This window comes from Triturus cristatus, chromosome 6 (assembly GCF_964204655.1).
Source record: "Triturus cristatus chromosome 6, aTriCri1.1, whole genome shotgun sequence".
Taxonomy (NCBI): domain Eukaryota; kingdom Metazoa; phylum Chordata; class Amphibia; order Caudata; family Salamandridae; genus Triturus; species Triturus cristatus.
The window spans coordinates 1,140,613,764-1,140,640,544 of NC_140589.1; the positions used below are offsets into that span (position 1 = coordinate 1,140,613,764).

Genomic DNA, 26,781 nt, shown 5'->3' on the forward strand with positions numbered 1-26,781 from the left:
CACTAGTGACTCCTGCATATCATTGCCTAAAAGGTCACGCAGTGCATGCCTAACTCTATGGTATTGATATTATGTGAGGGGCGAGGGTTTATATCCTTCTGCCAATATGTCTTCCCACTTGTCTGCCATCCCGTCCTGAAAGAGATCCCCCTATCTTTGTGATGCCCAATTTCCTTAACACTAGTACAACTTCTCTTTCTCATCCAGATGGGAACCAGGAACACCATTCTAGAGCGGTCAAAGGGGAGCACATGAGAACTCCTGCCTGCCTATTTAGTAAAATACGCCAAGCATGCACTGTAGAATTTATAGAGTATAGTGTACTGTGTCTCCCATTTGGGGTTTGGAACAACATCTGAGGGAGAGTGTCGGGATCAGCAGCCACCCTTTTAATGTGTAAGTGTGGTAAACCCTGTGGCCCAACATATCCAGGAATATGTGTGTGAGCTCAGCCAGTTCTATAGTATAGCTCTAAGTCTGGGGCATTTAGACCACCGATAGAGTATGGCAGGGTGAGAGTTTGCCATTTAACCCTTGGTTGCTTACCGGCCCAGGCCAATTTTATTAGCAATGTGTGAAGTGTATCAAATATATCTTTTGGAATAAGCATTAGAATATTTTGGAACAGGAACAAGAATCTGAGGAGAGCTATCATTTTTATGAGTGAAATATGTCCTATCAACAAGAGTGGCAGGTGAATCTAACGAGCGACATCCTCTTCCAACTTGCAGATTGCCTTCCCATAGTTGACAGAAAATACCATCTCAGGATAAGTGTGCACTTGTATTCCTAAACAACGTACAGGATCTGTGGTCCATTGTAAAGGGAAATCTAGCTCCACTGATGTCATGGATGAAGTCAGAGGGAAAATTCTAGATTTGGCCCAGTTAACCTTGAAGCCTGAAAGTTTCCCAAAGCGAGTCACCTTCATGAGCACTGGGGTGAGATGTCTTCCCCAATCTCGAATAGATAGAAGCATATGCAGGGACAATAAAGCGATAACCAGGAAAACGCAATCCTCTATGCCCGTGGTACTCTCAGTGTACTTGCCAATGGTTCTGACACCAGGGCATATAGCAGGGTAGACAGCTGACAGCCCTGCCGGGTCCCTCTAGAGATTGTAATAGGAGATGTGACAGTATTGCCTAATCTAATTCTGGCGACCAGTGCTACGAGTCGAAGAAAGACCTCACCTACTTCGAAGTGACGAAGTATGGCCTTCATAAATGACCACTCCACTGAGTCAAATGCTTTCTCTGCGTCTAAGAAGACAGCAGCCACTTTGACCTCAAGGTTAATGTTCTGAATGGTGCCAAATACAGTTCTGAGATTGTACATAATGTTATGTCCCTGGAGACAACCAGCCTGCTCAGGGCTAACCAATAAAGGAACCAATGGGGCCAGACGATTTGCTAATATTTTAACAAAACGTTTTGTGTCTACATTTTGTTGGGATAAGGTTCTATAGGAAGAGCATTCGTCTGGAGGTTTACCAGGTTTCAGGAGTGTAACTATCAGGGCTTCTCTCATGGTAGGGAGCATCACGTCCGCTTCAACCATTTCTTCGTAGAGGGTGGTTCGATGTGGTATGAGCAAATTCTTAAAAGCTTTATAGAAGGCCACCGTGAGGCCATCTGAGCCAGCAGCGCCTCCATCACGCATTGTTTTGAGTGCACTTCGAATTTCACACAGATCGAGAGGTTCTATAAGGTGCACCCTGTGAGAGTTTGTGAGCCATATGATTTGGAAATGCGCCAAGTAGTAATTCACAGCCTCTTCATTTTGGGACTATCCGGAAGCTATAAAGCTCCATGTTGTATCTATTAAATCTATCAGCTATGAGGGAAGTCTCATGCAATGGGCTGATGTCTTCACTCTGTATCTCCACAATCATACTAGACTCCCTTTTTTGGCATTGCAGCGCTGCCATGACTGTACCGGGGCGTTTACCCTTGCTGTATGTCCTAGCCGTAGCGCACTTGCCAAGATGTTCTTGACATCCTGGTATTCCTCTAGAACTTTTTTAATATCCTCAAGCAATTGTGCGTAACCCCCTTGCTGATGGGTCTGTTCCTTGTGGCCTATCTTTTTTTCTAGTTTCGATAGTCTGTCTCTCAGTGAGCGGAGTACTCCTGTGTGTTTCGAAATGGTGACTCCTCTAATTAACACCTTGAACTTCTCTCAGACAGTAGAGAATTGGGTGACTGAGCTAATATTGTCCCCAAAGAACTCTTCGATAGAGGAGGCCATATCAGCCTAAAGGGTGCACATTTCTTAGTGGGTAATTCAATGTCTAGTAATACAGGATAATGATCTGAGTACGTTCGGGGGAGTGGTTCGCAGACGATGACCCGATTGAACAGCGACCTGGAAATTAGCCAGATGTCTATTCTGGTGTGTAGATCATGAGAGGCGGAGTAGTGAGTGAACCCTGAGGTGTTACGGGGAAGCTGACACCATACATCCAGTTAACCTAGTTGATCAGTGACATCTACTATTGCCCCTGCAGCAGCAGAAGGTCAATAGGGAAGGCCTCTGGAGCAATCCTCAGCTGGATCTAGGACACAATTGAAGTCCACTCCCCAGATTTTTGGAAGGTCCGTCCCTTTGAGCAGGCGGGAGCCAAGTGAATGGTAAAATTGTGGTTCATTATGATTGGGGCCATTAATGTTGACTAGAGCAACATTTAGCCCTTCTTTATGGCATCTGGAAATAGCGAATCTGCCATTTCTGTCTGTCTATTTCTACCTCTTGCAATGTGATGCCAGATTTCAAATTCACCCACATGAGGACTCCTCTAGCATGAGAAGTGAAACCTTCAGCACTGTAGTGACCTTGCAGCCATCTTTGTGTAAGCATGCTACTATTAAGGGTTTGATGTGTTTCTTGAATGAATGCAACATCCACTTGGTGTCGTTTGAGGTATGCAACTACATTGCGTAATTTCCTAAAATCATTTAAACCCCGTACATTCCATGACAGGAATCTGACTCTGTTGTGTGTATTTTGTGTTGCTTTAATCGAAGCCATTCTACCTGTCATAGCGTTACACTGAGCCACCGCCTGCACTGCCTTGCCAGCCAACCCTTAGCATCTTGTCCACATCTCATTTTGTCACTGAGCTTTCTTACTAAAGCCCTCCCACCCACGCTATTTAATCCCCAACTTGGCATAGTCAAGAATTTACCTACCCCCCTTAAAGAACGATCCCCATATCAAAGTAACAATCAAAAACAACTTCATACATACAAAGTGAGTAACACACGAGGGCGGATGTTACCGGCAATAAACTTCCTCTGTGTTCCGGCTATCAACATAGTAGTAATTATAGCACACTTCCCATGCTGAATATTGAGACATGCTTATAAGTGTAGCCGAAGGGTATTCCCCACCCCCTTCTCCAAGTCAAAGCCAGATCATGAGTGTTACTGCTATGTGACTAGAGGGAAAGACACAGATCACATTTATCCTCTTGCATAAGGAATGTCTGACAGGCGCTTTAATACAAATAGTAGTACATTAGATAATTGATCTAAACAAACTAGTAGAAGCCCATTAATTAACCTACTCTGCCATGCCTTATCCTTATGTAGTAGGAGCATACTACCTTACGGGCCTGTGTCCCTGTGGCTTTAGGATTAACCAAGAATTAATTATCAGGTTTCCGGTTTTTGCTCTACCGATGGATCTATTTGTTCAGTAAAACTGGCAGGATTTCTACACAGAGTTACTGCTCATCTGATTCCGGAGCGGCATCCCACAGAGAAGCAGGGGAACTTGGGGATTCCTTTTAAGGTCTCTCACTTTCTCTTTTCTTCAGGGACTGCAGTGCCTGCCTCGGATCAGTAAATATATGTACTTTGCCATATGATTGTATTCCTAGCTTTGCAGGATACATCATATTATATTTCAGATTGAGATTTCGGAGCTTCCTCTTTACCGGCAGAAATAGACGCCGAGCCTCCTGCACCTGCTGTGTAAAGACCGGGTATAGGAAGATGTCCATTCCTTCATAAAGCAGCGTTTGCAATTCTCTGGCTTTAGGAAGAGCTGCGTTTGGATCCCTGTAATTAAGTAGTTTGGCAATAATGGGATGCGGAGGGGCACCGGTATAGGGGCTAACGAGAGGTGAGCTCGCTCTACTATAAACACGTTCAAGGATATGTCTCTGCCGAGGAGGGCAACAGGCAGCAGCTCAACAAAGAGTTCCATATTTGGGATGTTGGTTGATTAAGCTATACCAACCAATCATATATTGTTGCACCTAGAGCGCGCCTCTAAATCTTCGGCCTTGATTTATACAAGATGTAGTAGTTTGTCCATTTTTGTGTGAGTGAGAGTACTAGAGTTTAAGGCGTCTTCCGTGTCTGAGATCCTTTTTCCCACTGAATATAACCTTTCGGTGTGCTTATCCAATCGCTCAGACATCCTGCCAATTCGGAATAAGAGCGCATCAATATTTCCATCAATTTTGGTCAGACTGCACTGCGTAGCGGCTTGGATTTGTTTTAGTTCCGGATCTTCAGGCGGTTCTCCAGCTTTTGAACCAGACTCAGAGGCGTTTTTATCCATATCTTGTTGCCTGGGTGTCTTGCACGGTCCAAATTGGAGCTTGGACTGGGGATTTTTCAGTTCTCCCCATGTTGGGATTACTTGTGTACTCCACTCGCAGGCTGCTCCCCAGGTCCGGAGTGAAAGGATAGTTTGTATTACCACTCAGAGTCCAAGCCAACTGCAACTTCCACCCCTGTAGGACCACATTATGTCTTCTTCCAAAGTACGCTTAGCAGAGCCCCTCAGGTCGGGGTGACAATGATCAGGATTTCAGTGTGGCCGTCAAAACTAGACTGTTTCCGCGTGTCGTCCAGCCTGCTTGGTCCAAGTTACCTGCAGACACGTAGTTGAGGGTGGAGAAGTCTGGGTGCAATGGAGAGATGCATACCTCTTTTTGAGGGATGCTGAGCTGAAGGTGATTTTTTGTGAAGTCACTCTGTAGCTCACAAGGGTAGATATGTGAGCAAGTGGCTGATTCAGAAAAGTCATTGTTTGAAAGGAAAAAGCAAGAAGTATTTAATACTCTCGCTGGTAGCTGGGAACAGGTCAAGTAGTGTTTATCTTAGAATGGTAACAAATCAAGAAAATAGGCAGTGGTTTATGAACTCTGTCTCAATCCTGAGATTAATTGTGTGGTCTCTTTCAATCACAACTGTAAACCATAAAGTCCTGGTTCCCAAGTCCATTCCTGCACATCAAGCCCTTCGGTGCCAACCGAAAGGAGGTGCCTGAATGTTGGCTGCATTGTATGCCCATGGAACTGCGGGCTTTGAAAGGTGGGAGCAGAATGAGATGGAAGCGGTTGCCCTTCTGCCCAAATACTGAGCCAGCAAGGGTTACTCAGGCCAAGAAGTGGAAAATCATACAAATGCAAGCTGTGCTGGCCAATTTAAGAGAAGGATGGTCTGCACTGACAACCACACCACAGTCATGCAATGCAGTTAGAAAGGGCCAGGAAGAAGTGGGGCCTACGGCATAATATGGGGCCTGGTCTGTCAGCTTTTTCCTGAATCCACAAATAACTCTGTAAAGTTGCCTAACAAAAAACGGAACTATTTGCTTAACTAGTGTAGTTTGTTTATGGTGGTAAGTTCTTCGAGATCCACACCTTGTAAAGCACTTTCATAGAAAATATTCAAGATGCATAGAATTGGCCAACATCGCGTCATCACCCGTGTTCCCCTCCCACCGGAAATCCTGGCTATTGTATTTTTAAAAGGTTGTGCTACAATTATGGAAGTTAACAAGACCATATTATGTGCCATTATACCTAACAGAGTACTGAGGGACCAAATTACAAACATTTCTAAACAGGCACACATTCATAACTAATTGTTGTGTAGATTTTTCCCATGGTTTCTTGGGGAACTCACTGTAGGTTTGGCATCCTTGTCAGAGCTAGGCTTGCAAGCAGTGGTACCAAATGTGTGGTTACCAAACTATTACGTCCCAAAGACGTAACAGGGATTGCTTAGATTCATTTTTTCAATTTCAAATCAAAAGATTTAGCACTTGTTACTTTCATGTGTATTGTCTGTCTATTTTTAATTATTCCTCAGCGCCCTTCCATAACGAATATGCATTTGACTAATTCTGAACAAGTTACTAGAAAACATTTACAGGTTCATTTGGGCCTATGTGTGAGTGTCCTGGCAACGGTCCTGCAAGTCCCCTCAAAGTTGCTGATACCGGGGGCATCGATAACTACTTGGGGGGGGGGGGGGGCAAATGTCACAGGAACAAGAGTTGGTCCTTGAGGAATGGGGAGTACTAGACCGGAGTCCGCTGTAATTCGTCATTTCTCCCTGGAGTTTCACGGAAATATTTCGACTTCTTTCAGCAGCCAAAATGTCAGCATGAAATGCTCCGGATCCATGATGTTTCTGCTTACGTTGTAGCTCTGATGGGCAAGTAACCTCAATTATCGGCCCTCAGAATTCCAGCAGCTCTTGTAATGAGGCATTTACACCCAAGATATAATAACAGATAAAAAACACAGTTGCGCAAATTACATTACAATTAAATGTTGGGCTATATGTCAGCCGGATTATTACATCATTTCATTCGTGTGTACTGGGAACTATATTGAGTAAATATTTTTTGCACCCTAGTTGCCTATGTCTTAACACCTTGCACGCCTGTTGGTGGTAACTACCGACAAGAAAATCTTGAGGAAGCGCAGTCTGTGCTCCTTCATATTTTAACTGTTCCCACCGAAGTCTAATGACCCCGTATACAAAGTCCATTCATAACCAGCTGTTCAGAAGGAGTGCAAACTGTCCACTTAAGCAGAAACAATAGTTGTTGATTTGTTCTTTTGCAGTATCAGGAAACAGTTAATATGGTTAATTTTGTGCAGTTACAGGAAGAGCTCATGAATGCATTTGCACAGGTTTTACCATAACCTTTGCACGTATAGCTCTCCAAAACCACTAGCTATTCTTGCAAGTATGTTTTGTGATCTAATTCCGGTCGTTTGGATGCCAACCTTATTATAGTGTCCGTTCTCCCTTATCTACTGGTGCTCCTATTTTGTCTGCCTTGAAGCGAAGGAAGGTCAAGATGACTTTAATGAAATGGAAGTTTGTGAAATTAAGTAACAATGAGTTTATCTATTTACTGTATGTCTTTTAAATCAAGCAACTTCTTTCCATCTGCTCCAGAGTGTACAGGCGTTTATTTTCTGTCATGTAGCATTTAGGCATTGGTGTCCTCTGCCAAGAGCCTGTTACGCAATTATGAGCTGAAGGCATAAGTAAAGCACAATTAAAACGTATATAATGTTTACGAACATGTGGCCAAAAAAGTTTATAAAACTTGTTCTCCCAGCCCGTCCTCTGCCAGGCAAACACACCTGGCTATTATCTCTAGCTGTTTCGTGTCCTTGCTTAACCTGTCTTTGAGCCAGGAATGCCGCAGATAAATGTCTTTATTGCCAGCATTGTAAGCTTTCTGGCAGCATGTTACTACCAGCATGAAGACGACTATGCTACTATATACGAGTTTTTTCCCCCCATAGTTGCTGTTGATTTCCAGGCTGAGAGTTATTGGCCTGCGCCAAAACCAGGAACGCAAAGGCCTTTATTACGAGCATCCCGGACTCATGCTCATTCGTTTGCCACCCCAGAATTACTGTTACTGGGTGTCTCGGTAAATTTGGGGAGGGGAAATAATACTGTGCAGGATTTATTGTATAAAACACAACAACACTTAATTACGATGGACACGCTAACTCTAGTTACCGGGCTCATATGTATTATCAAGCTACTTGTAATTGAGACCGTAGTGGGCACACAGGAATTTTACATCTGTGATTGCCCTTCAGAAGCAGCAAGATAAGACTAAGGGGCCGATTATGACTTTGGTGCTTCTGTGCTGGCTCTCTGCCAGTGCAGCAGCGCCAAAGCCACGCAAAGACCACCCACCTGATTACGAGTTGAACTTGTGCAGGCTCACGGTCCTTTTGCCGTTCCCACGGCGGTGCCCTAAAAAAGGGCAACACAATGGGAATGGCAAAAATGTTCCAGCACAGCATGGACTATAAAGGGGGTGCAAGCAGACATGTGCCCCCTGAATACATCCCCATGGTGGGAGTATTGGGACCCTGTAGGGCCTCTTTGTTTCCCCATCGCCAGCCTTTTGGTGGTGGGCTACTGGCATGAAAAGGTTGACGGTGGAGGAACTCAAAATATGCTCCGCTGTACTACAACAGTTCTGCTCAGCATATTGTATTGCCCCTTCACCGTGCCACTGCCCGGGAACAGCAGTTCCCTGGCGCAGCCGGTGGTCCACCGCCAGAACGATGCAGAAAGTAGTAATCCGGCAGTCAGACCACTGCCACCGCTGGTCTGGCAGTCCATGGACAGCCAGACTCCTAATCATCCCCTAACAACAGCTTTCTTGTTGCCCACTAAATCACACACTTAACTCTGTCTGTGCAGTGTTCTTACAGTGCTTTAAATGGAAATATAGAAGAGCTGGTACTCACTATTTAGAGTGCCTGCTTCCTCTTGAGAAGTGCTGGTACTCTCCCATTAAATGCATTGCATCAGGGCTGAGTAGCACAAGTACTCTTCCATTCAAATTAAAGAAGTGCAGGTACTCAGTAAAGCTCTGTTCTTACAAATATTCCATGGTTGGTCTACCCAAAATCCTCCCAAAGCCCAGTTTACTACTCTCTTGCGCTCAAGAAAACAGCAGATCCGCTGTACACCAGGAAACACCAGAGCCTGGTTCAGCAGTGCTTCTCTTTCAGTAACCCCTCGCAGACCACCGGAAACCAAACAAGAGCTGAGAGATATGAGGCGAAGGGGGTGGAGCAGAGGTGTGCAGACTCAGACCCACCTTGGCATTGACACACAATAGCACGCTTCCTTGCAAGATATGGCAGTAGTTGAAACCTGAATGAAAACAATTGTAAACTGCTGAGCAGTTTAATGAAAATCCACTTATTACACACTTTCCCAAATGAAAAAGGAATACATCTCCCAAAACATGTAGGTGGACACGTGTATGGCAAATGCTGCCAAGTGGTGATTACGGTTTGAGGGCGTGACCAAGCAGGCTATGATGGCAGACATGTCCTGCTGAGCCTCTGCCATTAGGCTAGCATATTGCCCGGTTTCCGGCGTCGCTCCAGACGGCTGAGACACCATCCAGGTGTCGGAATACATACTGTGTCCAACGGTGCCTTAAATTCTCAACAAATGGGTGTACTCCCAGCAGAAAATTGGGAATATTGGACGTAGGCTCTCGGCGACAAGATGGCGCCTGCCCGTCCCTGACTGTGGGCCCAGGGAGACCGGACCTGTTCCGCAAGGCGCACGTCTGAAGACTGGCACAGCAAAGCAACCACGGACGTGGCGGAGGTGAAGGGACATCCCAGCAGTACAGATATTTGACGGTAACCCCGGAAACACACCAGGAGGCGGCCACAGACGGCGGCGACGGGTGACAGCCTGCCATTTTAGCTGTTGCAGCCCTTCTTGGACAGCTACCCGGACCCGCGATCCCATCGAGCGGGGCCAGAGGTGTCAATCTCTGCTATTAGTGACCTGGGAACGGGGGGGCCGATTGCCACTCCCAGCCGTGAATTCCGGGACAGCCCTCTGTCAGTGCCGCCTGACCTTAAAATGGCGCCAGAGGCCCTCAACGGATGGCTGGATTCAAGTCGAGTCTTCTGGAGATCCCTATAGACACACACCGATGGCGGGACAGAGGTGAGCAACGGTCCCCCCCGCATCGAGAGGAAATACACACAAGCTCCCCTTCCCACTGCTGCAGGAACTTAACACACCCGAGGTGGAGGCTGCCTGAACTTAAAATGGCGGCACAGTAATCTTTGCTGTCCCTGCATCAGTCTGCATACTAAGTTAATAGAGAGGCGCGCGACCTGGCTGCCAGATCACCTGCAACCCCTGTAAGGACCTCTCCCCTGCAACAACACGCAAATCACATCACGCCTCTCCTGGCAGCGCCCACCCTCTCCCACAACTGCAGGGAGGTGAACCGAGCGTTGGAGCAACAGGAACGGAGGCCCCCTCCTTCCAGGCACCCACTGAACTGCTACACACCTCTCCCCTTACCCGGTGAGTGCCAGTCCTCCACCGGGACCACCTAGCCCAGCATCGGGACATTTCTTCAGCGAGCCACTCACTTCGCAACCCTTGGTAACGCTCGCTATACGTGCAGCCTCCTCAGTCACCGCAATGGGGAAGCCGAAAGCATCACAGCATACCACAGTGCCCGAGACTGCCACAGAAAACATGCCAACTAACCGGACATGGACCACAACTGCTGCGCCTCAGTCTGATCAGTCAATTTCGGACAAACTAGATCAAGTATTGACAGCCATCGAACTCTCCAGGATATCCATGGAGGAGTGACTTGGCACCCTCGCGACAGATATCAACCTTATCTGGGATGACCATTGCAAATTGGCTGACAAAGTGAAGGAGGGAGAAAAGACACTAGCCGACCTGCAACCCACCGTCAAGGAGCACCAGAAGACACTACAAGATGACCTGAGCCACCTGACCACCATGGAGGAACGGGCGAACGATTTAGAAGGGCGCTCGAGGCGCGCGTGCTGGGTCTCAACCCGAAACAGCAACGAGGCGGGTAAAATAAAGTGGCTGGGACTTGCACCCAAAACTCTCCAGACTTAGAACAAATCATGAAGGAATGACGGGAGGTCTTGCAGACTGTGATCGACCTACAGACCTTCCCCCTCGCGGAGGACCTAGATTGAGCCCCACACATCTTCTCGTCGGAGGGAGAGAATGACAGCGACGGAACGCTGTCTGGAGTAGACTCAATTACGCCTCCCCTGGTCACCCCCCCAGATGGCTGACGCCATGCTGGATGGACAAATGAACACCCTCTCGACATGAGATGATTTCAGTGAAAATTCAGTAAGGACCGGCGCAACCTGGACTCACCCACTGAGCGCACGCACCATAGACATGATCCAGCATGCCCCAGGCGACACCCACTGATCCTGCAAAGGCCCGATCAGTGAATCGCCTTGCACACACGCACTGCCACCCCCACCACATATTGCTGTACTCTCCTCTTTTGAGAGAGTAGGTTTGGGCATATCGTTCCAGCGATGGGTCCTTGGTATTGGAACTGTTTCGCGACCCCAGTTTTACAGTATAATACCCCTGTTCAGAAATGTCCCGCCCCCTCATGGACGTGTACACAACAGGGCACCCGAAACATAAGTATGGGCGACATTGTGTGCTACATGTGTACCTCACCCTACTTTGAAATTGTCGGTCACTATGCTCCGGCTGATGCTTGCCCTTCTGGTGCGCACTGATAACACTACATGGCTATAACAACACAGCACACTGACATCAGCATCCTTACGCTCAACACCAGAGGCCTCCACACGCCAAGCAAATGTTATGCTATATACTCATATACAAAACGCCAAAACGCTCGGAGCGCGTTTTTGCAGGAGACGCATTTCACCACTACCGAGATAGGCAAACTACTGACCAAATGGCGTGGAACCATATGTGCCACGTCATACTCTGCATATGCATGCGGGTCGCTGATTTGGGTTCGGCCGGGGACTCCATTGCAGGAACTCAAACGGGTGGTGGACAAAGAAGGTAGATACGCCCTGCCAGAGGGACACCTGGATGGGCAATTAGTACTCCTAGGTAGTATATACGCCCCAAACGTAGCGCAAGACAAAGTCTGGGACCGCCTCACTGGGATCCTGGCCCAATTTGCCTCCATACCATGGATTTTAGGGGGCGATTACAACTGCACATTGGACCTCACTTTGGACCCCTCCCACCCACACACACTCCCGCTTATAAGCAAACCGAACGATTCAAAGCCTGGTTCACACAATGGGCACTCACAGAAGCATGGAGACTAAGTCACCCACAGACTCAACTGTATTTGTTTCACTCCATCCCACATAACCTGTGGGTCCGACTAGATAGATTCTTATGCTCAGCGGCGGTTCTGCCCAAAATTCAACACACGGACTACATGGGTAGGATTATTTCTGAACATGACGCCCATATCCTGCGGTTAAACTGGAGACCCCCACACCCCCCAGTTCCCACATGGCGACTACCACGGGACCGCTTAACGGATCAAGTCTTCAAACACGAACGGGGGCAAAGCCTCCAGGACTACTTCGCTAACAACACAAGAACAGCATCCTCAATGTTAGTGGAGTGCAACACATTCAAAGTAGTAGCCTGGGGAGAATGTATTAAACAAATAGTAGGGGTAAAACAGACACTAGAACAGGCACTCGCCAAAGCTGAACAGCAACTCGCCACCGCTACTAAGCGTGACGACTTATCCGAAGAAGCGGCGACACTAGTGGCCAAAGCAAGACAGACTACCAAGCTGCCTGCATTGACCTCCGTCGGTACAATTTTAGGACATATGCAACCCGGATGCATAAGGAACGAGATAAAGCGGGCACACTATTGGCATGGTTAGCCAAACAGACACCGATGTGAAACCCATAACGGAAGTGATTGACCCCCTCGGAAATCTAGTACGGTCCCAAAATGAGATCCTTTTAGCGTTCCATCAATTCTACGTGGAGGTTTACCATAGCCCAGCACCGACCGAGCAGGACATACTCGATCATTTTCTCGACCGCTTGACGATCCCCAAAATTACGAAGGCAGACAGAATGGCATTAGATACAGAGATACAATCCGCCAACATCACTCGAGCCCTACACGCCCTAGCTCATAACAAAGCACCAGGGCTAGACGGGTTCCCCCTAGAATATTACACAACCTTCTCCCCCCTGTTGGTCACCCGATTGGTGGCGATGTTTATGATAGTACTGGAAAAAGGAGAGTTGTCGAGATCCCTCTGGGAATCCGTTATCGTGACCTTCCTGAAACCAAACCGCGCTCCGCAACAGATGGCCTTCTACCGCCCCATCACGCTTCTATCCGCCGACTGTTAGATCCTGGGGAAGATTTTTGCGGGCAGATACACGCAAATCATACGACCCCTGGTCCACCCAGATCAATGTGGTTTTGTCCAGGGCAGAAACACGTCCCAGAATATACGCAGATTATTCCATGTCCAAGACCAAGATTTATGAGAGGATTATACTGCAACACGATATTTGAAAATGGGATTAACCTGCAGTGAATGTTTGAATGAAAAATATGATGCTGAACTAGAAAGTAACAGTTATTGTTTCTATTGTTGTCTTTTAGAGTTACCCCTGACGAAGGGCGTTTGTAGCCCGAAATGCATTGGGTGTTCTTTTAATAAAAATATCGTCTTGGACGAATTCTGCATCAGTCTTGTTCTTGCAAGAGGCTCGGATGGGCACAGCGCGAACATTAGAAATTTGGAAAATGGCATATAATACCGAGTGTGGATTCAAGCATGAATTTGAAACAAAAAAGATGGCTAAAAATGTTGGTTAAAAATGACGAAATATGAAGAAAGTGTGGTTCACAATGAAAAAACATATGATCGCCATGTTGGCGCTATTAGCTGTGCGATTGGTTGGAGTGAAATGACGCTCCTATTTTCTACAGCAAGACCAAGTGGGTGACACGTATCCCCGGGCAGCCTGCCTTATCCTAGACCTCGAGAAGGCCTTCGATACCCTCACATGGCAGTATTTCATCTCGGTCCTACAACGAGCAGGACTCAGTCCTACCCTCTTGGCGTACACATGATTCTTATACACCAAACTCACCTCGCGTATTCGCATAGGACGGTACATCTCGGCGGAATTCGTGGTACAGAGAGGCACGAGGCAAGGATGCCTGCTATCGCCTCTACTCTTCGCCCTCGCGGTTGAACCCCTAGCTATACGGTTGCGACAAGAGGGGGAACACTGGGGAATTCCCATAGCAGACACCGTACACAGTGTCTCCATGTATGCCTACGACCTTCTACTATATATACGAGACATCACCGAGGATCTAACACCCATTTGGGCAACACTGACCGAATTTGCTAAAGCCTTCGGGCTAAGAGTGAATTGGGATAAATCCACAGTGTACCAACTACATCCGAACCTTCCCCCCGGGACATTTGGTTGGGCGACCAGAAAGTGGCCTGGAGCGCGGAGGCCCCTCATGCTCCGTCTCTACCATTCCCCGACCAACATATTTGAAGGCAATCACCGTAGGGCTTTGGCCGGCATCAGGTCAGCAGTTGGATTCTGGAGGAGCCTCCCATTAGCCCCGATCGGCCGGGTGGCTCTAGCCAAAATGATAATGGTCCTGCGGTTGCTATACCACTTCACGAATCTACCGGTAATCCCGCCCAGAACCCTCTTTCGAGACTTAGATTCACTTTTCAGTTCGCTAATATGGGGAACTAACAGACATAGGATAGCATTAACGAAACTACAACTACCCACCACACAAGGAGGACTAGGCGCTCCATCCTTTGAATCCTATTTCCTAGCGGCACATCTGCAGTGGTGTATCCTACTAGACGGCAGGCAGACACACAGATGAAACGTACACCACAACTGGTCGGGTGCCCATTCCAGAACTCCACCGCCTATTACTGCCAGGCACTAAACCAAGACGTACATATCCCCTACAAGTAGCAGTGGCACGCAAATGCATGCAAAGGATACACCGCATGTCACCGGGGAAACCCCTATACTCTCCTCTGTAACTGCTGGTCGGGTGGCCCAAACACAAAAACTATTACACGCCTAACATGCTTCACACATGGACGGACTGTGGCATTACCGAAATGGAGTCACTATTCGAGGACGGACAGCTCAGACCGTTCCAACGACTTATAGACGACCTCGATCACCCCTCTGGCCAGTTCCTACTTCACCGCCAACTCCTCGAAAGTTACCGATCGTATCACGACCTCTCAACAGGAGAGCCAGATACACACCCGGTTATCCACACAATCTTATATATGGGAGTGGGGCGACACTTGACCACATGGCTCTATAAAGCCATACGGGAACTTACAAACAGACCCCTAGAGACCCACTTGCGAGGAAGAATTATGGCATCCACTACATGAGAAAGAATGGGAGAGGGCTCTGGAATACCCCAAGAAGGTGTCTAGAAATGCACGCTTAAAAAATATACAATTCTATATTCTACATAGGGCGTATCTGACGCCAGCACGCCTTCAAAGACTTTATCCTGACACCCAGTTCCTATGCCCTAGATGCCAATCAAAGTAAGCAGATTTTTTTCATATGTTCTGAAGCTGCCCCACAATACAACCATATTGGCAAAATATTCACACATCACTCGGAGATCTCACAGGGCTTGCACATTTGAACACCTGGGAAGCCTGCGCAATAGGGATTTTCCGGAAACAGAAGCAACACAAAGTGCCCATCAGATTTATCTCACTGTCCGTTTTGCTAGCTAAACTGAGTATAGCCATGCACTGGCGATCCCCCACAGGTCCCCCGATCGCGGCGTGGGTGAGAGCGGTACACAAATGGGCAGCAGCAGAGGAAGAAACATTATGAGAGGAGTAGGTGAAAGGGATACATAAACATCCCATTTCTATGGAGTGGGCCCTAATACTGCACCAATTCAAACAGTCACCGCCCCGTGAGGACCCAGATAGCGACCCGCACACACCGAAGGACCCAAAATTACAAGCTCAGACCACAGATGCACATACTGGATCTCCCCCTGCGGCGCACGCGTAATGTCGATTGTTAGTAACACCACGCATCACACCACACTCAAGGGCCAGATATCGGAGCAGGATCAACCACATTTTTTCTCCTCATCTCTAGTAGCACACAGATGTACCAACTAGCGAGAAACATATCGCCCTGACACCTCATATGACATCCGTACCTGGAAATTCCATGAACGTTCCCCCAGTTTTGCACCCTAGTTCTATATGGCAATCACTTAGCTTCAGATCTTACGGTTGACAGGATATCTATCTAATTAATGTGTGGATAGCGCTGTACCACGATGTAAACACCGAGAAATGCAATCCAACCGAATGTATTCTAACGCACTTTGTTATTGTAAACTGTAAATGCCAATAAAAACATGTTTAAAAAAAAATATGTGGTGATTACGATTCAACACAGTATCTAATAGATGTGTTCTCTCTCTCCTTGACTGCATACAGTGAACTGTCTGGACCAGCATGTTCACCAATGCCCAGACCGAGTGGCTTTGATCTGGGAGCGAGACGAGCCCGGCACGGAAGTGAAAATCACCTATAGGTAGGAGGGGCATCTGTTAAATGTACTTTTGGGTATGTGATTGAGCATCTCACAACTGCTGTGAACAACGCACAAAAGACAAACACACATTGAGAAACTGCCATTTTTGTGTGTGGGCTTAAGGGATAGCCCAGAGGATGAAGAAAAACTTAGAATGCAGGAAACAAGTGACAGAGCAGAGAATCCGCTGGCAGCCTCCTGTTCTGGCTGAGGTTTTTGCCGGTGCCTTGCACAAATACCAGCATGATGCTCCTTTAGAGCGGATATCCTCTTTCTGTTTGTTTACAAGTACAATAAACTCGTTTTTGGTAGAAGCTAACACTAGTGATATGTGTAAGGTTGTTGCGAAAATTAGCAATGTGAGTACAGTACATTGGGGGTCAGTGTGAGGAACATGTTTTGTGGGGTACAGCGAAACACTTACAAGTGTGAGGAGTTCACATTTGAAGGCTCTTCTGTGAGAAGTTAACGAGTGATCAGTTGGATGAGCTAACTTTACTTGAATGTGAGAATAGCAAGCACTGGTGGGCAGCATGAGATGGAGGTGATATAGATTAGTGTGAGAAATGAACTCTTGTGGGCAGTGTTGAGCAGCTTTCACCCATTAATATAATCATGAGCAGGCGCTGGTAGACAATGAGATGAATTGCTAATGGTGTTCTGTGTGAAGAAACAGCCAGCAATGTGAAGAGGAGACTTTGGTTGAGTGTGTGTGAGGCATACATTTTGAGGCAGCATGAGATCATGCACTGATGGGCGATGTGAGAGGCTAGAACTTATCTTCAGTAGAAGGAGCTGATATTGTTGGGAAGCGTAACACGTTCACAGGGGTGGGCTATGTCAGAAAATAGCACTAGTCAGAAGCCTGAGTAGATAACATTGCCTGGCAGTGTAAGCAGTTTAGACTTGCAGGCAGTCTGAGATGCGAATGGTGGTGTCTGGTGTGAAGAGAGAACAATGGTGGACATGATTAGGGATTTTCAACTTGTGCAGTATAATGAGGACACTGCATTGGTAGGCAGTGAGAGGCTGGTGGTGGTGAAGATCAGGAATTGTAGATCAGCATAAGCAACCTGAATTAGTGCACATTGTGTAACAGTGTGGAATGCAGGCGGTGGTTGGGAGGCGGGGAACGAGGCATCGATGTACAGTGTAAAGAGCAGACACTTGTCGGCAGTGTGAAGAGCTAACAGTAGGAGGAGCTAAGATTTGTTTGTATTGTCTATAACTTAAAAGGTGATACTGCTCAGAAGTGGTAGAAGAGGTCAGTGGTTAGCTGGAAGTTTTGGACAATAAGATTAATTTGTACTTGTTTGTGAGATTCCTGTGCTTGTGTAATGGGATGGGAACTCCACTGGTGGGTGGTGTGAGGAACTACCACTGATTAGCCATAAGAGAAGCTGACCCTGAATGGCGAGAATTAGGAACAGATTTTCAGCTAAGAAGCAGGTACAGTCAGGCACAGTATGTATATAGTATTTCTATAGCGCAAAACCAGCCATGAAGCAGCAGAGCAGTGTACATGGTCAAAGAAAAGTCAACAAGTAATTGGAGTGGCAACTAGGCTGTAGGCAGTTAATGCATTGTTATGTAGTGTTCTTTAAAGGGGCGAGTCTTCAAATCTTTCCTAAATTGGAGCTGTTTTAGGTGATCTGGATGGAAACTGGGATGTTGTTCCAGATCCAGGGTGCATAGCTGTCTTTCTTTTTTACACTTCTTAGTGTGCAGTCTGCTGGTGTCCTAGAAGCGGACGTGCTGAGATCCACCAGAGATGGTGAGCATGTCTGCAAGATAAACAAGGTGCCAGTCAGAGTATATTTGTAAATGATGCAGCAAGTTGATACAAGCAGGCGCCGGAGCCAATGCAGGTCCATGTGGATGGGGTTGATTCGATCATGTTTCTTCATACCTTGGATGAGACGTGCTGCAGCATCTAGGATGCCCCTAATGAGTTCCAGTGTGGAGCCTGAGACCACAGAATATGGTATTCCCACCATCTATATATGAGGGCATGAGGGCTTGAACAGCAGTTCTGAAGTTACTTTTTGGAAGAAATGCTTTGGCTTTCTTTAGAAAAGAGCGCTGATACCTGGACATCTGTGTTTATTTGACAATGTGCTCCTTAAGGGTGAGGTTGGTGTTGAGGTGACATGAAATTCAATGTTCATATAATTGAGTGAGCTTTGTGTATCTTCTTTTTTGCTCTTGGCAAATAATTGAGTTGAGGTTCAGGTAGGTATTGGACATCCAAGTGTGAATGATGGGCAAACATTGTTTGAGGTGTTGGTTGTCTGAAGCAGGGTAGACTTTCAAGTAGAGTTGTGTATCATCAACATATTGGTGAATCTTGATGATGTTATCTGTAAGTGGAGCACCACACGGCTACATGTAAATGTTGACGATGACAAGAGTCTGTCTGGAGCCCTGGGGAACTCCACAGGTGATAGAGATCTTTTGGACCAGGAGGTACTCCTGTAAACAAATTGGTTTTGGTTGATAAGGTAAGAGGAGAATCATTGATGAACATTTCCAGTTAATCCCATTCAAGACTCAAGGGGGCATCTGAGGGTGGAATGGTCAACTGTGTCAAAGGTAGCTGAGAGGTCTAGCAATATCACGAGCAAGAGGCCATCTTCATCTGTGGTCAAGAAGTTATCATCTACGATGGGTGAGTTTGCGGTCTCTGTGATGCATTATGATCTGAAACATTATGAAAAATGGGACATCCTGTCTTCCAATGGAACTAGGGCATAATGGACATAAATACAACATATGTTTTAGAGGCAATCATTCAGAATTTCTTTTAACAAGTTGATAGGGACAAACAATTTCAAAGGACCCTGCTATCACAGCAATAAGTATTGAAATTGGTTCTGTTAAATGATAAGATAAATCACATCAGTAAAATTACAATTGCAATCAGTGAAAAGGTGCTACGTTTGGCGTTGCAGTGAAAAAATAATGTGACAATATAGTGCAAAATATGTACAATGCACATATGATGAATGGTCTTAACCAACCAGACAACACATTTGAATGTGGGAACCTTTAAAGGAAACAAATCACAATGGGGTCCACAAAGTCCAATCAATAATCAAATAGTGATTTAGACATAATAGTCGACTTATCGATCCCAGAGTGTTATTCAACAGGTTCTTCCTCAGGACAGAAGTAGCAACCTAGAAAGAGATGGGAATTGTCAAAAAAAGAACAAAGACAGTAAGAGCGGATAAATACCTCACAGTAAAATATCATCAAACCCGCTCACCTGGCAAAAGGTAATGCAATGTCTAACTTATAAGGGACTATCAATGTCCCACATGGTTTGCCTATGTCAGAAGAAAAACATTAGCATTATAGAACGGAAAATTCCATGAGAAAATCAAGAAGGACTTGGAAAAGTGAAATTGGGGAATTTTAAGCAATCTGAAAACACGAAGAGTAGGAGGACCTGAGATGGTATGCCAGTATGATAAGGACGGCGAAACCCTGTGACGGCAATCATGAGAACGGGGCTAGATATAAAGGTTGTGCAGATTAATGATCATAAGAACAAATAAATCAGAAATAGAAAGTGCTAACAAAAAAGCACTTCCATTAGTTTTTATCGTGCCATCTGCCCCCCAGGCCTTCTCTCCTTTCATTGTTCCTGTGCATTTCTATCTTCAGGGAAGCGCAATAGCATTTTTAGCAGAGCAACGCTTATGATCTTGCTATGCTGTTTGGAAGACTTTTTTGTCCATCTATGCTAAATGATTTATGGTTTTGGCATCTGTACTTTCATTCTGCTCCCTCTGATTATTTGGCACCTGCCTTCAAATGCGCATGGACAGTCACTTGCTCTTTTCTTTTACTTTCTGATTTATTTTTACTTCTGGTCATTAATCTGAACAAACTTTTTGTCTAGCTCATTTCCCTGTTAAATAACTCTGAGGTCAAAACACTGTTGTGTGTTAACCAGTACTTCATTATTGATTGGCCTTTGTGAAACCCTCTGTGATTTGATTCCTTTGAGGGTTCCTACACCTAAATTTGCTGCCTGATTGGTTAAGATCATTTCATCATATGCATACTGTACATTTTTTGCACTAAAGTGTCACCTTACTTTTTCACTGCACCGTCACACGTAGCACCTTTTCATTAATTGAAATTGTCATTTTACTGATGTGAATGATCTTATCTTTAAACAGAAGCAATATCAATACTTTTTGTTGTAATAGCAGGGTCATTTGAGTTGTTTTTCTCTGCCAACTTGTCAAAACATTTTCTGAATTATTGCCTCTGGACCATATGTTGTATCTATGGCAGTGTGATCTAAAGCCATCATGGTAGTTGTGCAGGGCATGTTTAGCATTGATGTGATGTGAACATAGACTGCTTTTTCACTGATCTTGTCAAAGAATAGCAGGCGAGTGATGGGTAGGTAATTGGTGAGGTCATCAGAGTCTTGTGTAGGTTTCTTTAGAAGTAAGAGGATCTGGCCTGTTTTTAGAGCGTCTGAGAAGATGCATTGAGTAAGGGAAGCATTGACAGTGGTAAATAGGAATGAGAGAGCATCTCCAGAGAGAGTTTTGACGAAGAACAATGGTAAGACATCATCTTCCTAAAAAGTGGCTTTGACAGAATTGAGTATGTCGTGAGATCTGGGATGGATATGGCTTTGAAGGCTGTCCATGACGGGATTGAACAGGAAGAGGTGGGAATAAGAATTGATACCGGCTTGGTGTCACCAATTAACTGAAGGATTTGGTGCAGATGGTTTTTCTTTAAGGCAGGTGTTCATGTAAATCATTCATTGATCCATGATGTACATTGGTTTAAATAGGAACCTTTTTGGCTCAGTAAATTCTTAAATTCAGAGGAATTAAAAGGTTTTGGGAGAACAAAAGGTGTTAAATCTCTGTCATCCCTTTAGAGTGTACTTGATGTTAGTTTTGCATTTTATACTCTTTTACCTTCTTTTACATGCAGTAAAGATTGAAGCTTTCGGTTGCTTCTTTTCACTCAGTGTTTTAACACAGGCAGCTATTTCCTAAATATATGTGCATAATGAAGTGATCAGCGTACACATAATCCATCTTCCTAAAAAATTATTTATTCTAAAAGAATGGATGAGCAATGGTTATAATTTTTGCGTAAGAGCCTTTTTGAATTAAAAGGATCATTACACAATTCTTGCAGCAGTGAGCACAGGGACATGATTTAAAGGAAGCGCTGTTTTACAGAGGCAGGTTAAGTGTTGCAGTTTGTCACTTCAAGCCTGGGTTCCACTCTTCTTCTTAAACTGTTTCGAACACTGAGACTTTAGCTCAATTCTACAAGGTTTGTTTTCACACCCAGGGGTGACGCAATTGCACTTAGTTCAATGAACCAACGTTTGAATGTGAAGTACGTTATTGTAGCCCCGCAAAACCGCACCCAATACTTGGTTGAAGTGGCATCCATGCTTTTGAGTTACTAACAATCCCTAAACAGGGATCCAGGGACGCTGTGGTAATTGGAAACCAACCTATTTTCTTCTAATCAATTCCACACACACAAACCGTACTAATAAAAAGTCACTTTAACTAAAATGTATTTATTTCAATAGACTCCCCCTAGTGCTTAGCACATATTAAACAACCACACAGTATATCATTAAAACCGCTCAAATGCATGTTAACCCCTTCGATGCTCATGACGGAATGGTTCCGTCATGAGCATCGATGCTCCTGTGCTCATGACGGAACCATTCCGTCATGAGGGCAGGGCCACAAAATCCCTCTGCTGCAGACAGCAGAGGGATTTCCTTTTCTCCCCCAGAGCCTCAGGAGCTGGGGAAGAGCTTCCCCAGCTCCCGAGGCCCCCTCCCTGGTTTCTGTGAAAGGACGATAAGCGCGCACCTCGCGCTGTCGTCATTTCACAGAAACCGAAACTAAAATGAACCTTTAGGTTCATTTCAGTTTCACTTTCTACCTGCTCAGGGGGCTATCTCAGCCCCCTGAGCACGTAGAAAGACGGGAGAGGTATCATTGGAAAGGGGAGAACCTCCCCAGTGGATCCCTGCTTGGGGATCGCCCCAGGAGGGTGATCCCTAAGCAGGGATCCACCCACTAGACACCAGGGAGGGGGGAGCGGCCCCTTGGGCAAGGGCCTTTGCTCCCCCATATAAATTTGGGCCAATATAGACTTCCTGCCCCCCCTGGGGGGCAGATGGGGCAGTAGCCTCCAATCTGTCCCCCGGGGGGCAGAAAGCCCACTAGATACCAAGGAGTTAAAAAGAAAATATAATTAGGGGTGGGGGCTGCTCAATATGGGAATGCCAATGCCGCCACCCCCGGCCACAACATCTCAGACTTTCTGCCCCCCCTGGGGGGCAGATGGGGGCAGTAGCCCCCAATCGGCTCCCCCGGGAGGGCAGAAAGCCACTAGATACCAGGGATTTTTCAAAAAATTATAATTAGTGGTGGGGGCTGCCCAATATGGGCATGCCCATGCCCCCACCCCCGCAAAAATGACAGCCTTTCTGCCCCCCATGGGGGCAGAAGCCCTCAATCTGCCCCCCCGGGGGGGCAAAAAGCCCACTAGATGCTAGAGATTTTTGGGGGCAAATCGGAATTAGGGTGAGGGCTGCCCAAAATGGGCATGCCAAGGCCCCCACCACTGCCCCACAAAAATTACAGCCTTTGTGCCCCCCAGGGGGGCAGATGGGGGCGTCAGCCCCCAATCCGCCCCTGGGGGGCAAGAAGCCCAGTAGACGCCGGGGATTTTTTGGGACAAATTTTAATTAGGGTGAGGGCATTGGCATGCCCATTTTGGGTTGCCCCCACCCTAATTAAAATTTGCCCAAAAAAATCCCCGGCGTCCACTGGGCATTTTGCCCCCCCAGGGGGGGAAGATGGGGGCATTAGCCCCCAATCTGCATCCCCGGGGGGGGGGGCAAAAAGCCCACTAGTCACCAGGGATTTTTTTAGGCAAATTTGAATTAGGGTGGGGACTGCCCAAAACAGGCATGCCCATGCCCCACCCCCTCCCCACAACAGTTACAGCCTTCCTGCCCACCCTGGGGGGCAGATGGGGGTATTAGCCCCCAATCTGCATCCCGGGGGGGGCAAAAAGCCCACTAGTCACCAGGGATTTTTTAGGCAAATTTGAATTAGGGTGGGGGCTGCCCAAAACAGGCATGCCCATGCCCCACCCCACAACAATTACAGCCTTCCTGCCCCCCCTGGGGGGCAGATGGGGGTATTAGCCCCCAATCTGCATCCCCGGGGGAGGGGCAAAAAGCACACTAGTCACCAGGGATTTTTTTAGGCAAATTTGAATTAGGGTGGGGGCTGCACAAAACAGGCATGCCCATGCCCCACCCCATCCCCACAAAACTTACAGCCTTCCTGCGCCCCTTGGGGGGCAGATGGGGGTATTAGCCCCCAATCTGCCACCCCCGGGGGGGCAAAAAGCCCATAAGATGCCAGGGATTTTTGGGGCAAATTTTAATTAGGGTGGGGTCAGTGGCATGCCTGTTTTGGGCAGCCCCCACCCTAGTTAAAATTTGCCCCAAAAACTCCCTGGCGTCTAGTGGACTTTCAGCCCCCCCTCCGGGGGCAGATGGGGGCATTAGCCCCCAATCTGCCCCACCGGGGGGGCAAAAAGCCCTCTAGATGCCAGGGTTTTTTGGGGGGCAAATTTGAATTAGAGTGGGGCAGCCCACAACGGGCATGCCCATTTCCCCACCCCCTCCCCCGCAAAAATTGCAGCCTTCCTGCTCCCCCTGGGGAGCAGATGGGGCAGTAGCCCCCAATCTGCCCCCCGGGGGGTGCAAAAAGCCCACTAGACGCCAGGGATTTTTTTTGGGAACATTTTTATTAGGGTGGGGGCATTGGCATGCCCGTTTTTGGCAACCGCCACCCGAATTAAAATTTGCTCAAAAAAACCCTGGCATCTAGTAGGCTTTCTGCCCCTCCTGGGGGGCAGATGGGGGCATTAGCCCCCAATCTGCACCCCCGGGGGCAAAAATCCCACTAGTCGCCAGGGATTTTTTGGGGGCAAATTTGAATTAGGGTGGGGGCTGGCCACAACAGGCATGCCCATGCCCCCACCCCCTCCCCTGCAAAAATTACAGCCTTCCTGACCCCCCTGGGGGGCAGATGGGGGCATTAGCCCCCAATCTGCCCCCCGGGGGGGCAAAAGCCCAGTAGACGCCAGGGATTTTTTGGGTAAATTTTAATTAGGGTGGGGGCATTGGCTTGCCCATTTTGGGAAGCCCCCGCCATAATTAAAATTTGCCCAAAAAACTCCCTGGCGTCTAGTAGACTGTCAGCCCCCCCTAGGGGGCCGATGGGGGCATTAGCCCACAATCTGCCCCCGGGGGGGCTAAAAGCCCACTAGACACCAGGTATTTTTTGGGGCAAATTTTAATTAGGGTGGGGGCTGCCCAAAACGGGCATGCCAATGCCCCCGCCCGCAACAATTACAGCCTTTCTGCCCCCCCTGGGGGAAAGATGGGGGCAGTTGCTCCCAATCTGCCCCCCCCGGGGGGCAAAACGCCCATTAGAAGCCAACGATTACGCTGGCAAAGTGCCTAGCTGTTGTTTTTTAAACCTAGCTCTGCCGGCACCTAGGGAAACCTACCAAACCCACACATTTCTGAAGACTAGACACCCAGGGGATTCCAGGGATGTATGGTTTGCGTGGATCCCCCAACGTTTCCTTACCCAGAACCCCCTGCAAACCTCAATTTTAGCTGAAAAAATCACTTTTTTCACATGTTTTTGTGTGAGAAATTTGTGACATCACCGAGCTGACACAAATTTTCTACCACCCAGCGTTCCCCCTCATCTCCCGATAAAAATGGTGCCTCACTCGTGTGGGAGGCCCAAGTACCCACAACAGGCAAGGGCCCAAATCGTATTGAGGCGACATCAAAATTGCCTATCACCAAACAACCTGGTTTTGCAAGGGCGGTCGCCCGGGTTTTTGGCCCCGTGCTCGGCGGCCATCTAGGGAAACCTACAAAACCCACACGTTTCTGAAAACTAGACACCCGGGGGCTTCCAGGGAGGTATGGCTTGCGTGGATCCCCCAACGTTTTCCTACCCAGAATCCCCTGCACACCTCAATTATAGCTGGAAAAATCACTTTTTTCACACATTTTTGTGTGGGAAAGTGGTGGCATCACTGGGCTCACACAAATTTCCCACCACCCAGCGTTCCCACAGGTCTCCCAGTAAAAATGGTGCCTCACTTGTGTGGGAGGCCCAAGTACCCGCTGGGTGGTGGGAAATTTGTGTGAGCCCAGTGATGCCACAACTTTCCCACACAAAAATGTGTGAAAAAAGTGATTTTTGGGTTTGCAAGGGATTCTGGGTAACATACCCTGGTGGGAGGCAGTCAAGTCACCCCATCCTGGATTCCCCTGCGTGTCTAGTTTTCAAAAATGTATAGGTTTGCTAGGTTTCCCAAGGTGCCCGCAGAGCAAGGGTTCAAAAACTACAGCTAGGCACTTTGCCAAAAAAGGGTCATTTTTCACTGCGAAATTGAGTTGTGAACATGTTGAGTTTTGCGCCGTTTCCTGTCGCGGGCACTAGGCTGACCCACACATGTGAGGTACAGCTTTTCTCGTAAGACTTTGGGGAACGCGGTGTGGGTGGAAATTTGTGGATCCACGCAGATTCCGGAACTTTCCACCTCAGAAATGTGGAGAACATTTTTTTTGGACAATTTTTTAGGTTTGCAAGGGATTCTGGGTAACAGACCCTGGTCGGCGGCAGTCAAGTCACCCCATCCTGGATTCCCCTGGGTGTCTAGTTTTAAAAAATGTATAGGTTTGCAACATTTCACTAGGCGTCGGCAGAGCTATTGTTCAAAAACTACAGCTAGACACTTCGCAAAAAAAATGGGTACATTTTCATTGTGAAAATGTGGTGTGTTGTTCACGTTGGGTTTTGAGCCATTTCCTGTCGTGGGCACTATGCCTACCCACACAAGTGAGGTACCATTTGTATTGGGAGACTTGGGGTAATTCAGATTTGTAAAGCAACTGTTATTACCTATTGATTTTTGATGCATTTCTGCCTTTCAAATGAAAGACTTTGTGTAAAAAAGAAGTCATTTTGAAAAATGACCGATAATTCTCATGCTAGTATGAGTATTCCCAATTTCGAAAATGTGCAAATATGTACTGTTTCTAAACTCTATAATTTGTTCCCATTTCAGAAATACATAGATGGCTTTCATACCGATTTTTCCATGTATACATTTTCCCACAATAATTGCTCTATACCCTGAACATAATAAAAAACCATTGCAAATTGCTGCTCAGTTTTTGACTCTGGGTTCGTTGGGTTCTTGGTGAACCTACAAGTCCTATATATCCCTACAACCAGGAAGGTCCAGCGGATGTAACGGTATATTGCTTTCAAACAGCTGTCATAATTAGAAGAAGTTACAGGTAAAGACGTTGACACAAAAGGCTGGTTTTTTTCAATCTAATTTTCATTTTTTCCTATATTTAACTGTTAGTTTCTATAAAGAAACCTTGA

The 26,781-nt window shown here is 46.9% G+C and overlaps 1 protein-coding gene across 1 annotated transcript in view; it reads left to right on the forward strand.

Annotated features, from left to right (window-relative positions):
- Window positions 1–26,781, forward strand: part of ACSS1 (acyl-CoA synthetase short chain family member 1) — a 1,009,364-nt gene that overhangs the window by 158,448 nt on the left and 824,135 nt on the right. Inside the window, exon 2 of the mRNA XM_085612062.1 lies at window positions 16,165–16,261. Within this exon, the coding sequence (XP_085468188.1) occupies window positions 16,165–16,261 (97 nt within the window). The remainder of the gene's footprint in view (window positions 1–16,164; window positions 16,262–26,781) is intronic.